Here is a 13,010-nt window from a genome sequence, read left to right as displayed (position 1 = left end):
AGCATTTGTTGTTGAAAAAAATTTCAGATTTCGAAATCATTGGAACTTGGAAGTAATAAAACTCTTGCGCCATTGATTCAAGGTTCGTTTGTTGTTTCTTTTTTATTAATTCATAGTATTAATTAATTTCTAGGTTCAATTAAGTGTAGGAAGCATTTGTTGTTGAAAAAATATGTCAGATTTCATTCCATTCGAAATGCAAATTGAAATCATTAACAGGCTTCCTGCCAAGTCAGCTGTTAAATTCCGACTTGTTTCAAAACCCTGGAATTCTTACATCGGCAGTTCTGAGTTTATTGTCGCTCATCACCACCAAAACAGTCACCGCCAACAACCACCCCGTCTACGTCTTTGGTGCAAAGGCCCACCAAGGAAACGCCATGTCTCACCAAACTGCCATGTTAAGTTTTTTGAGGACAAGTATGTCACAGTTTTCGATGACGACACTTTCTATCAGCAAGACTTTACTCTCAAGGCTCTACGTATCACTAAACAACTTACTATTTCTAGAGTAATTGATTGCTCTCATGGCTTGGTGTGCTTGTATGATTTCGATGACAACATCCTAATTAATTCTGAAGTCGTTATCCTTTGGAATCCTTTAATCAATAAATGTGTTCTGCTTCCTTTGCCTTTTCCTTCTGATACAACATTTGTAGGTTTTGGGGTCTGTCCCGTCACTTTTGACCCTACTGTTGTAAAGATTTTATATGGAGACCTTAAAGATAGCCTACATTGGAAAGTTGAAGTTTTTACGCTGAGCTCGGGGACTTGGAAGAGCCTCACGTCGAGAAATCTGCCTCGTAAAACAGTTTATCTTCAAATCCATGAGCAATGCTGTCAGGTACTTATCGACAGGTTTATTTACTGGGATGCTTGTGAAGCGAGGATTGTTGCTGAAGATGCAAAACCTCAGGACGTTAATTTGATTGTATCATTTGATATGACGACACATGAGTTTGAAATGATTCCTTTTACATGAATCTGTCCAAGATACGGGAGTCACTTGCTATGGTTGAATACATAACGGGCAGCATGACAGACGTTTGTGCTGTTTGGGACTTTGGGTAATGGAAGATACTGTAAAGAAATCGTTCATGAAGCTATATACCGTTAAAGCACCAAATCTATTATCGAAGACGCTTCTATGTTTTAGAAAGAATGGGGAACCTATTATGGAAACACACTATGACGGTGAAGATACCGCCATACTTCAAGTTTATGAACCATGTTCAGAACATATCAGTAAGCTTGGGATTTATGGAGAAGATAGTTTTTTCTTTGTGAGCTCTTACATGGAAACTCTACTTCTGCTTGATCATGCAGATTGTCAAATTGTGGCCGACAGTGATTGAGGTAGAGATATCACTTTCATCTCTTAGCAATAATGTTGCATTGCTGATAGTATAGGTCTTTCTAGCAAGTTTATGGAAATGATGCATGCTTAATGTAATATTGTTTTGGGTTATTCGGGCATATTAGTTTGCATTTCATAAATCAAAAATCCGTAAATTATGATAATGTTGATTTTGTCCATTGTCTTTATCGTTGTGATCGAGAATGTTCTATGATACATCTCTGTAGTAAGCATGTTTTTCTGCATTAAATTTTTTTGTTTTGAAAAAGTCTACTTTTTAGCAGCTTAGATATTTGAAACCTTCTTATTCTACAAGTCATGTGGTATTGTGATGTGTAATTGTTTGTCTTGAGAATGGAGGTTTACAACTTAATATAGAGTTTCGTTTTTTATGCACATTCATAGTCACTACTACTTTAATCATCAAAGTAGAGCTGTTTACACTTTAAACATACTACTGCTGCTGGATAGCTATGTTGTAAGTATAGTAGGTATGCTGGCTTCACTATCAATAGGAGTTTTTTTAACTGGAACTATCAATGGCAGAGTGAGACTGTGAGAATCTGAATGGAGTAAGATTTTGTGATAGATTTACTTTGAAAGTTGTAAATACAGAATTGCTATTACTTTGGCCCATCCCTACTGTTATCATATGTGAGTCAATTTGAATCGAGGACGTAGGTAAATGTGACAATTAAATAGTAGTGGAAGTCTACCTATTTTATATATTATGTCCTGTTTACCCAATCAGAAAATAAGTGTGAAATCCACTGTGTGTGCAAGTGTTGATTGCAGGTTGATTGGTAGCTTCGTAGTAGGATTTTCTACTTCCCCCTGTTTCCTACTATATTTCAACCAACCCATTTCCAGTTAATCACAGGTTGAAGGGTAGTGCATAGTAAATATGTGAAGTGTCATTAGTAGAAGAGTAGGGCTTTTTGGTTGCCGGTCTCGATATTTCATCTGTTTTGAGGTTATGCAAGTTGGGATACTAAGTTACTACAGTTAGACTTGGTAGCAAAATTTAGCTGTAAAAAGTCAAACTCTATTAATGTTGTAGAATATGAAAGTATTCCAATTGATTAGAAAGTGAAGAATGTCACTAAATTAGCGAGATAAACATTATATATTTCTATTTTCTCATATGCGGGTAATTAAGGTTCCTCTTTATATTATATGACGTGTTTATTATATTTTCCCCATAGGAAGCCTTTCCTTATTACATATGTTCTTTAATTGTATCCCATATATACCAATCAGTACACTAAATCATATCTCCCCCTGGTCCTGTACTACACATATATCTACAACTGCATCAAATCAATAGATTCATGGCACATATCCTTAACCCATTTATTTGTGCACGTCATGTAACATGTCTCGTCCATGTGTTAGTAGTCTGAACCCAACCAGCAATCTATGAGCCCGTGCTACTTAGTCTCTTGCAAATTGCATAAGTTCCCGTTTTCTTTTAATTAAATCATGTTGCAAATTGCTAATTAGTGTCACCATTTAAGTTATAACGTAGTGGTCTTTTGAGTAACTTGTATTGCTAATGAGATAGCGATATAGTGGGGATGGGGAATGAGATCCCCGATAATCCCTGTATTTGTTTATTCTTTTCTGTATTTGTTTCTTGTTTCGTTTTATTAAATCATGTTGCTTCTCGTTAGTGCATCGTTAAAGTAAACTATTTTAAGTATGTAATAGCCTTGAATTATTAATATCTAATAGGGGATATGTTTTTGGAACGGTATCGGTCATTTCTAACTAATCTGTATTGGAACACAGTTATGTTAGTAACTTTAGTGCAATAAATCGCTCTAATTGAACTTGATAGAAATGTAATTCTGGACCTTCTGGACCCAAGTATCAGGGCGGCCTCTTGTATGGTCTAGGGACCCTACATGCTTGCAGGATTCAGGGTTGTTTCTTGAAACCTCACCCAAATTAGAATAGTCGGTTGGCGTGGAATCCAACATGTTTCATGTTGCTGATTCATCTTCCATGGACAAGGTAATAGACACAAGGGCAAAAGACAAGAAACAGACGCGAAATAGACAAGGGCAAACGACAAGAAAATAGACGAGCTAATTTAAAAAATATGCGCATCAGCCTAACCAGACGTTTAACTCGCACCGGAAAAATGATGACTTTCAAGCTCAGGTGATTTGACCCGTTAACAACCCACCTGACCATCCATCTTGCTTCCCACACATACAAACATTTGAGAACCTACAGACCAACAAAAGAACACATGGACTAAAATATTAGCTCCAGCAGGGAAATATTGCGATGATTCAAGTTAACAATAAGATTGGAACATTGCGCTCTATTGACAGTCCATCAGATGTGACATTTCTTCTACTTCAGTCAGACCAGCTCCAGCAGGGAAATCTTGTGATGATTTAAGAGTTCTGTCAACAATAAGATTGGAACATTGCACTCTATTGACAGTCCAGCAGATGTGACGTAGAGCTCCACCACCAGAGTTTGTTAAGAAGTGTGATCAATGTGATCCCCTGTAACACACTTTTCTATGAAGTTGACATCGATATCGATGAAAGTTGTGTTCTCGTGATAATGCTTTCTTGAAGAGGTTGAGAACTGTAATTTTGGGATCTTATATTTACTATAATGGAGTTGTGAATTTTCTTTTGTAACAAGTGTATAATAATAGCCAAGTCTAGCTATGTTGATTATTTCTCGTATGCTTAGAAAACTTCTTTCAGCATATAGTTGGCAATCTAAGCAGAAAGTTGATATTCCATGATCCAAAAGAATATGGTATGTGTGTAGTTTGACACGCAATATTGCAACTTTGCAAGGAATCTATTGTTTACTTCTGGCCTGATATTCATCTTATAACAGTGATCTGTTCCGAAGTACGAGAGCAAGTACCCGCACGTTGTGACGGTAAAATGATGAGGGTGATAGGTCATAGCAGGAGGTGATATGTCATAGAGTGTTATAGCCAAATGTCTTAGCCGTAAGGGCTCCGTCCTTAGATTTAAAAATTCGTCGAAAGTATTTCGAATGACATCTCAAAGATTATGAAATTTTAAAAACACTTATATAATTTTTATAATTTATCGATGTATGGTTTTTGAGATAAAAGATTTTGAAAGAATTAGATTAATATAATGATTTATGGAGCAGAGAGAAAGTTGTATGCATTGATATATGGTACATCATGCATTATCATGTGTATATTGTTGAAATTGAATGTTGAAAGTTGAAAAGTGGATTTTGTATGAATTGGAGGAATAAATGATTTATGGGGGAAAGAAAAAAAATGATTAGTTGAGATTTAAAGAGAGAGAAGGAGTATTATAGTTATTTTAGGTGAATATAAAATTGATAAGGGGCATTTTGAAAAAGTAAATATTGAAACTTAAAATTTAGTCGGGAGGAATTTGCTTTATAATATTGAATAGATAGATATAAATAAAGCTTTTCACTAACCTTTTTATTATTTTAAAAGTTAAAAATTTAATTGTACAAGCTAATCATCCTGGATTCAACCCGGGTAACTTTGAGATATGTTATCATGTTAAAATGTATGATAATAATGTTAAATAAATTGAAAAGTTGTGATAAGTTATTATGTAAATAATGTAACTAAATGGAAACAAAACTTGTGTAGTTGTATACACATGTTGAAACACATACGGGTGGTAAAAGCAAAAAGTAAAACATATACTAAAAGACACCATAGTTTCGGCCTATTATAACGGAAATTAAGGTGATTAAAATCTTACATAATAGTGTGAACATTTAATAAAAATCTATATTAATGAGATATATTTAAAAAGGTAGAATATTTTAAATTTTAAATCAATAAATTATGATGATTTCATAATTAATTGAAAGCTATAAACTGATAAAATAATACACAATAATGGGGAAAAAAAAGTTATAAACATATTAATGTATTTAAAGCTTTTAATAGATATCATACAATTAACTTTTCATTTGCTCAACACCTTCAAATTCAAGAAATAATAATAAAAGTTTATGAAAACTATTACAACACTGTTTAAGAAGAAAAATCATTATTAAAACTAAAAATCTTATAAAATACACACAAATTCATAATTATATTCCTTTAGTTAAGCTACAATTAAAAAATAATAATAATTAAGCTACAAATTAAAATAAACAATAACTTTGTATTACTATAATGATAATAGTTAATAACTATAAGTGAAAATCTTGACATGGAATTTGTAGAGGAAGATTTAGTTTCCAAATTAAATCAAATTCTACAAAAATCTAAAGAAAAGAAAAATCAAAATGATTTATAATTTGTGATGTCATAATTTTTTAAAACCCTTGTAAGAAATAATATGAACTTGACACATAAGATTTTTGTTTAAAAAAACGTCTAGAAACAATCCTCTTTTATTTATATAAGAGATAGATTTAAGCTTTTAAACTATGTAGCACCGAAACGGATACGGCAAAGCGGCACGGGAACGATACGGGAACGGGGAACGACAAAACTAAAAAATTTAGGATACGGGTACGGCAAAGATATGGCAATAAAAAAATTTTAAAAAATAAAATATATTGATTTTATATAGAGAGAGACTTGAGACTTCAGAGATTATGTAAAATTATATATGTATAATTTTATAATATATGTTTGATGGTGATAGGTGATCACGGATTAAATTTTTAATAATCAATTTTGGAACAAAAAAAGTCTAATGGTGATCTTAATTGTATAATTTAGTTGGTTTGTGTTTGGGAGTACGCATAGTCGCAAGATGGAAGTCGTTTTTGGAATACAAAAAACTCATTGAAACCCTAATATTAATTAGATACGGTATGAAAACTTCACAGAAACGTTTCGGTATATATGGAAACTTCAAGGAAACGTTTCGTACGAGTTTCCGTTCCCATGAAGTTTCTGAAACGGGTACGCCTACCTGATTGGAGTTTCGGTGCATCATAGCTTTTAAACCCACAATTCATTATATTCATTTATTCGTTTGTATGAACAATGTTTAGTTCGTAACGCTATGTTTAACCAAACAAAAATTCTGATATGAGTTATGAATAAAAATGTTATGAAAAAACTTACCATTCGTCGACAGCAGGGTTCGAACCTGCGCGGGCGAAGCCCAACAGATTTCAAGTCTGTCTCCTTAACCACTCGGACATATCGACTCTTTGTTTTTAATCCCTCGCTTTAAAATATATAACTATTACTGTATTTGATCAACTTAATACAATTATTAGGGTTTTAAAGATCGAAAAGCAAGAGCGATAGCAGCAGGGGTTATAATTAGGGTTTTTTAAAACATTGAAGCAGAAAATACAAGAAGAAGAAATTGAAGAAAAAAAGAAAAAGGAGAAAATGTTATATATAATAGGATTAGGATTGGGAGATGAAAAAGACATAACCTTAAAAGGACTTGAAGCTGTTAAAAAATGTCAAAAATTATACATTGAATCCTACACTTCTCTCCTTTCTTTCGGTATTTCCGATGACGGCATCTCCACTCTGGTAACTGCTGTGTGATAGATTTTGTATTTATATATGTAATGATTTTTGACTGGATGTTGATATTTTTAATAGGAGAAGTTGTACGGGAAGCCGCTTACGGTTGCAGACCGAGAAATGGTAGAGGAAAAGGCGGATGATATGTTGACGGAGGCTCGTGATATCGATGTTGCTTTCCTTGTCGTTGGAGATCCTTTTGGGTTAGATTATACACCTTTTTACATTATGTTAATAGTCGATAGTAATTATTCTTGCAACAAATTTGCTAATTCTGACCCCTAACACAAAACTATAATCAGTTAAGAACTTAATATTTAACATTCGGAATCGATTATTGTCACTTCATGATCACTTTCGATCCGCATCTAAGTAACCTTTAATCAACAAGTGTTGAACTTTTAATCGTTCAGATTGTTACTTGAGACTAGAGATTGGAAACCGTCGGGTCAGGTTGCTTGGTATTGTCTGTCATTTTGTCCTAACTTTTTTGTTTTTTTTTTATTTAACATTCGGAATTGATTACTGCCACTTCACAATCACTGTAGAAGCACATTTAAGTAAACAACAACAAATATGAACTTTTAATCTTTTTCGGAAAAGGCCGTCACCCCTGATGATACATTAACAATAATCACTGTTTAGGTACAAAATAATGTGACTGATTGTCACATTCAAAAAATATATGGCATACCATATGAACTTTTAATCTTTCAGATTCAGTATTGTTACTTGAAACTAGAGGTTGGAAACCGTTGGGTCAGGTTGCTTGGTATAGTCTGTCATTTTGTCTGATGACTGGGGACACTTTCCTGTCCTAAATTTTTTTGTTCTTTTTAGGACAAATTATCATGGCAAAGATTGATACATCTTTTAACTTCACTAATCGTTTTATTCTATGCATATAAAGATGATTTACAAGGTTTTATGCCTAAAAATCACAGCTTGGTGACTTGTTCAATCACTACTTTCCTTTCTAGGTAGTTTTATGTTTTTGTTTGAACTATTTGAGATATATGTACAACCTGAATTGACCCATTCGTAAGGTAATGTTTTCAAATTACGACTTCTACCTAAAACCTTATTAGTGACGATAAATGAGCAAAACCAAGCCAACAAATCTCTAGGTTTTTCTTTTGTTCTCTGAGTTCAAGAACCATCTGTCAAATTGGGTGTTTATTTCTATTGTTGACATCAATATGGCTTATACAACTACTGTGTTTTTACTGTATAACTTTTTTATTGCTAAGACATATAAGTTATGAAAACAGAGCCACAACACACAGTGATCTAGTGGTACGGGCCAAGAAATTGGATGTCGAGGTTAAGGTGGTATACAATGCGTCAATAATGAATGCAGTTGGGGTCTGTGGCTTACAACTTTACCGATATGGAGAGACCGTTTCAATTCCATTCTTTACCGAGACATGGAGGCCTGACAGTTTCTATGAGAAAATTCAACGAAACCGTGGACTTGGACTGCATACTCTCTGCTTGTTAGGTAATTGTATTATACCTATGCTCTTGATGTCACTTTGTATAAATTTTTGTTTGTTTTATTATTGAAAAGTATCAGAAACAGAGCAATTTTCGAGAATTAAAAGAGGCAATTCAACACATTTTCATGTTGAATAGAGCATAAGTACATGAGATATTGTATGCTGTGCATAAGAACTTCTATGTTCTATATTTGTTAGAACATAGGAGATTCATCTGGTCAAAGATTCTAAGTCACTTCAAAATCTTTGTTGACATTGCAGATATAAGAGTAAAGGAGCCCTCACTGGAATCATTATGCAGGTTAGAATACATCCGATGGCTGACATATGGTTCTGTTTCATGCTTGCATATCCTTACTAATGTCTCTTAATATCTGTGTTTTTTCTTATAATCCTTCAGAGGGAAAAAAATTTATGAGCCTCCTAGTTTTATGACAATTGGTGTTGCTATCGATCAGCTTTTGGAGGTTGAACAACTACGCGGAGAATCTGGTAAGTTCCCCCTAGAATTTTTGAAAAGTAACTGTGAGGAGTGTTTTCTTACTGATTTATTCAGATATAATGCCTAATTGAACTGAAATGTCCTATACTCCTATCAAAGATATCCTGAATATCCTTCTAGATGGAAAGAAACTATGTAGACCAAAATCAATTCGGATTACAATGATGAAATGGGCAAAGATGTTATTTTAGGTCGACGGTTTCTCTAAAAATGAAACTCTGCTTCACTTGGAGGATATCTTAAACTTGTCATAGTTTTGTAGTTTTTGTGGGACATGGAATACTTACAATCATTCTTCCAGTCTGATATTATCTTTCATATGACAGCTTACAATGAAGACACACTTTGTGTTGGTTTTGCACGGCTAGGAAGTGAAGATCAGATGGTGGTGGCGGGTTCAATGAAGCAGTTACGGAGCGTTGACTTTGGTGCACCTCTTCACTGTCTCACGATAGTTGGTAAAACTCATCCTGTTGAAGAAGAAATGCTTGATTTCTATAGAAATTGAAACGAAATGGATACAACACTTGAAGTTTTGTAGCAGAATGTATCGCTTAGTATATCATATGATAAACTTGTCATTTTTGTATCTTTGAATGTTTTTGTAAAACACTTGGGAAACTTGTACTTCATATTTGTGTCATGCAAATGAAATATAATGGTTTTTTTTATGGACATTTGTGTAGCATGCCTAAATGCAGAGCAAAGATCGGTATGACTACTGGGCCTTAACATACCCTTTGTCGAGTGGAGACAATGGCTAGTCTAAGCAGCAAATTGAATACAGCTATTTTCATTAAATTGAATGTGACCCCGGGTCATCTATAATCACCCGTGACATGGAATGAATCTGTGATCTGGTTCAAATATTTGTTGAACTTTACCTGGTTTAACTGTAAGCTCATATATCCTCCGGTTTTATAATGGAAAAAATATATTAGTGTATTGCTGGGCACTTGGGCAGTTGGGTTAGAATAAATGGAGTTGGCTTTCCTGGGAGTGCCTTTTTGAAATATACTATCGTATTCCGTAATCATCTTTAAACCCTTTCCTTATCCATCCTCTTGATATGAAACCAAATGAAATTGTTTTCAAGTATCTGAAAATAAGTTGGCGAGTTTATTTGACTTTAATGTACACAGCCTAATCAACGTCTTCATATAACTGTTTTCGATCATTGACTTCCATAAGGGGACGTTTGGTAGGAAGGAATCATTGAGAATGGAAATGTAATAAAGAATGAAAATAGTAGGAAAGAGAATGAGTATTTGAAAAGAGAATAATTACATTGTTTGGTAATAACAGAGAATCATAATAAGAGAAATATAAAAAATAAACAAATTAATTTGAAAATTTTTTTTAACAAAAACTAATTATAATATCATAATATAAATAATTAAAATTAATAATTAAATACATGAGAAAAAAAGAAAAAAAAGGTAATTTGATTCCATTCTCACCATTCTTCACCATTTTGAGAGGAATCATGAGAATGGAAATGATTCCCCCATTCTCACCATTCTTTAATTAAAATTAATAATTAAAATGAAGAGGTAAAAGGGGGAATCATTTCCATTCTTTTATGTAACCAAACAAGGGAAGTGATTCTCATTCCATTTCTACCCTTTTCATTCCACCCTACCAAACACCCTCAAATGTTATGTAAAAGTTGCATACATAATATATTTCTTATAAAAAAATAAAACCTTTTACTATTAAAGTATCTTGATGGTAAATAATTTAACTATTATGTCAGACAATTTAACTTCTTAATTTTAACTTTTTTCACATTAACATGTTAGAGAATCTTTTTATCTAATAATACCTAATGATAGGAAAAACCTAATAATAGTTCGTTTAAAAGCATGACAATGTATTAAAAGAAAACTTACCACCGTTGGGATATTAACCAATGATATAACCAATTGTTAACTTTTTTTTTTAAATGTGAATTTCATTTGGAACTTCGCGTTTAGTGAAAATACTTATTTTAAATAATACTCTAATAAGACTGATCGTAAATCGATTTGTGCTCTATCAGTCTGTCTTATTCCAAAAAAGAAGGGAAAAAAAAAGTACATAAATTTCACTTAACACTCTGATCTTCAAAACCAGTAACAAAGAAAAATGGAGGTGAATCTATCAGCAGCACTGGAAACCCTAACTCCATCACAATACATCACATTCACAATCCCATCTCCAATCAAACACCGCCACCTGTCCTCCTTCCACACTCCACTCCTTCACGTCGCCGTCCTCGATTCTCCAACGTTGTCAGACACCCTTCCGCCGTTAATCGCCGCCATGATCGTCCCAAACCACCGTGAAACCGACTGGAACTTCTGCACAAAATCCGGCCACCTTCAGCTCTTATCATCCAATGTCTCTCGTCTCATCCTAATTGGTAATCATTTTGATAATAATATATCTTATTATAATAATGATAAAAATGAATATTGTGTTTATATTCGGCCCCCGGTTATTGATGCCTTAGATAAGGAGAAACTAGAGAGTGAATTAAAAGACTTAGTTATTGCTTTACACCCGAAATTGTGTTTTCAAAACGGTGTCCCGAAAAACGTGTTGTTTTTGAGTTACGAAGATGATGTGTTGTGTAGTGTGATTGTGGGTAGGTTTGTCGGTCGTTTTGTTGGTGAGTTTGTTGTTGAGGATGTTCAAGTGGAAGTGAAGGATGGTACGGAGAAAGAATTTAGGAGACGGTTGAGGTTTAAAAGAATGCCTAATTTGATACAATCACAAGTGCGTCTTGTTTGTGGTAAAGGTGACGTGGCGGGTGATATTGGGAGATTGGATTTAGGACGTTTGAGGGAAATGAAGGAGGTTGAGTTTAGAGTTGATACGGGGATTTTGGTTCATGCGTATTTGAATCCTATGGTTTGTGGACTCTTTTTGATTGTTGTGCCTTTAAATGAACGAATTGAACGAGGGTTGACTCCAAGAGCGTTGTGTTTAGGGGTTGGTGGTGGTGCTCTGTTAAGTTTCTTGAATGCCCAGTTGGGGTTTGAAGTTGTTGGTGTGGAGGCCGACGAGGTTGTTTTGAGTGTCGCGAGAAAATATTTTGGGTTAAAGGATGGGCAATTTATCAGAATAATTGTTGGAGATGCCATAAAATTGATTGAAAATGTTGGGTCTCTAGGAACTAGCGAAGATATTTTGAATGGTAAATTTGATGTAGTTATGGTTGATTTGGATTCGAGCAAGGCCGTCTATGGGCTTAGTGCTCCTCCACCGGAATTTGTTAAGAAATGTGTTCTCCAGGCCATGAGAAGAGTTCTTCATGATCACGGTGTTCTTGTCATCAATGTGATCCCTCGTGACAAACTGTTCTATGAAACGTTGATTCAAGAGCTTCGAGATGTTTTTCACAAGGTCTATGAAATTGATGTTGATAATGATGGAAGTTTTGTTCTTATGGCCACTTTGTCACCAATCACCTCTATTGACAATGATAATGCTTTCTTGAAGAGACTGAGATCTGTAATTTCAGGATCTTATATGGACTCCATAGTGGAATTGTGAGTTATCTTTTGTGGCTAGTGTATAGTAAAGGCCAAGTATCAGTGCCCTAGGATCTCAAAAGAGTCTTTTCTAGTAAAATCCCGAAAACAACTTTATTCAGGTATTCATAGTTTGTAACTATCAAACCCATTTTTTCATTGGAGTATACTCATTTGACGTGTTACAGAAAAGTAATTACCCAAGTCTAGCCATTTCTAGTGAATCCATAGACGAATTGAGATTACCACATTTACTTACCATTATATTATTTACATTTAACTTCAGGATATATATATATATATATATGTTTTTTGCGATAATAGGTTAAAGACTGGCTGACCGAGAGACCTTTACTTATGAAACAATGTGCTGCGATCAGGAGACCCGTAAATAAGCCTGGGATGTAAATACGTAATTAGTCGTTTCTTGGATGAGTCAAAATGTCTGGGCTGGGTTGCCTTGACGCGCTATACCTTTTGTTTATTTCTATGAATAGCTATTTGTGATAATAACGATTACAACCTGTTTGACACTTGACAGGTAGCTAGTTTTTCTTCATGTTACCCATTTGATAGGTTTTGGATATAAAAACAACCCAAGTTGACCCACTTAAATGAAAATGTG

At 34.1% G+C, this 13,010-nt stretch overlaps 3 protein-coding genes and 1 non-coding gene across 4 annotated transcripts; 3 read left to right on the top strand and 1 right to left on the bottom strand.

Moving 5' to 3' along the window:
* Window positions 1–172: 172 nt before the first annotated feature.
* LOC122604105 (putative F-box protein At3g10240) lies at window positions 173–982 on the top strand. The gene has a single exon (XM_043777006.1). It carries the CDS (start codon window positions 173–175, stop codon window positions 980–982), a length of 810 nt encoding a protein of 269 aa, XP_043632941.1.
* A 5,468-nt stretch (window positions 983–6,450) lies between these two features.
* TRNAS-UGA lies at window positions 6,451–6,532 on the bottom strand. Its single transcript has one exon. It is a non-coding gene; the product is annotated as a tRNA-Ser (tRNA).
* A 140-nt stretch (window positions 6,533–6,672) lies between these two features.
* Window positions 6,673–9,542, top strand: LOC122605183 (probable diphthine methyl ester synthase). Its single transcript, XM_043778080.1, has 6 exons — window positions 6,673–6,872; window positions 6,945–7,069; window positions 8,138–8,367; window positions 8,627–8,666; window positions 8,766–8,857; window positions 9,194–9,542. Exons 1-6 carry the CDS (start codon window positions 6,723–6,725, stop codon window positions 9,373–9,375), a joined length of 819 nt encoding a protein of 272 aa, XP_043634015.1. The 5' UTR covers window positions 6,673–6,722; the 3' UTR covers window positions 9,376–9,542.
* Window positions 9,543–10,960: 1,418 nt separating this feature from the next.
* Window positions 10,961–12,609, top strand: LOC122605395 (eEF1A lysine and N-terminal methyltransferase). Its single transcript, XM_043778340.1, has one exon. It carries the CDS (start codon window positions 10,995–10,997, stop codon window positions 12,405–12,407), a length of 1,413 nt encoding a protein of 470 aa, XP_043634275.1. The 5' UTR covers window positions 10,961–10,994; the 3' UTR covers window positions 12,408–12,609.
* Window positions 12,610–13,010: the final 401 nt, after the last annotated feature.

Source organism: Erigeron canadensis, chromosome 6 (genome assembly GCF_010389155.1).
Source record: "Erigeron canadensis isolate Cc75 chromosome 6, C_canadensis_v1, whole genome shotgun sequence".
NCBI classification, from domain to species: domain Eukaryota; kingdom Viridiplantae; phylum Streptophyta; class Magnoliopsida; order Asterales; family Asteraceae; genus Erigeron; species Erigeron canadensis.
This window is presented reverse-complemented; position numbering and strand designations above follow the sequence as displayed.

What these genes read in the sequence shown, in the direction of transcription:
- LOC122604105 (XM_043777006.1), top strand. Translation starts at nt 173, where the DNA reads ATGTCAGATTTCATTCCATTCGAAATGCAAATTGAAATCATTAACAGG.
- LOC122605395 (XM_043778340.1), top strand. Translation starts at nt 10,995, where the DNA reads ATGGAGGTGAATCTATCAGCAGCACTGGAAACCCTAACTCCATCACAA.
- LOC122605183 (XM_043778080.1), top strand. Translation starts at nt 6,723, where the DNA reads ATGTTATATATAATAGGATTAGGATTGGGAGATGAAAAAGACATAACC. An exon ending in GTCGTTGGAGATCCTTTTGG is followed by an intron (nt 7,070 to 8,137) that starts GTTAGATTATAC and finishes TTATGAAAACAG; the next exon opens with AGCCACAACACACAGTGATC. An exon ending in GCATACTCTCTGCTTGTTAG is followed by an intron (nt 8,368 to 8,626) that starts GTAATTGTATTA and finishes TTGACATTGCAG; the next exon opens with ATATAAGAGTAAAGGAGCCC.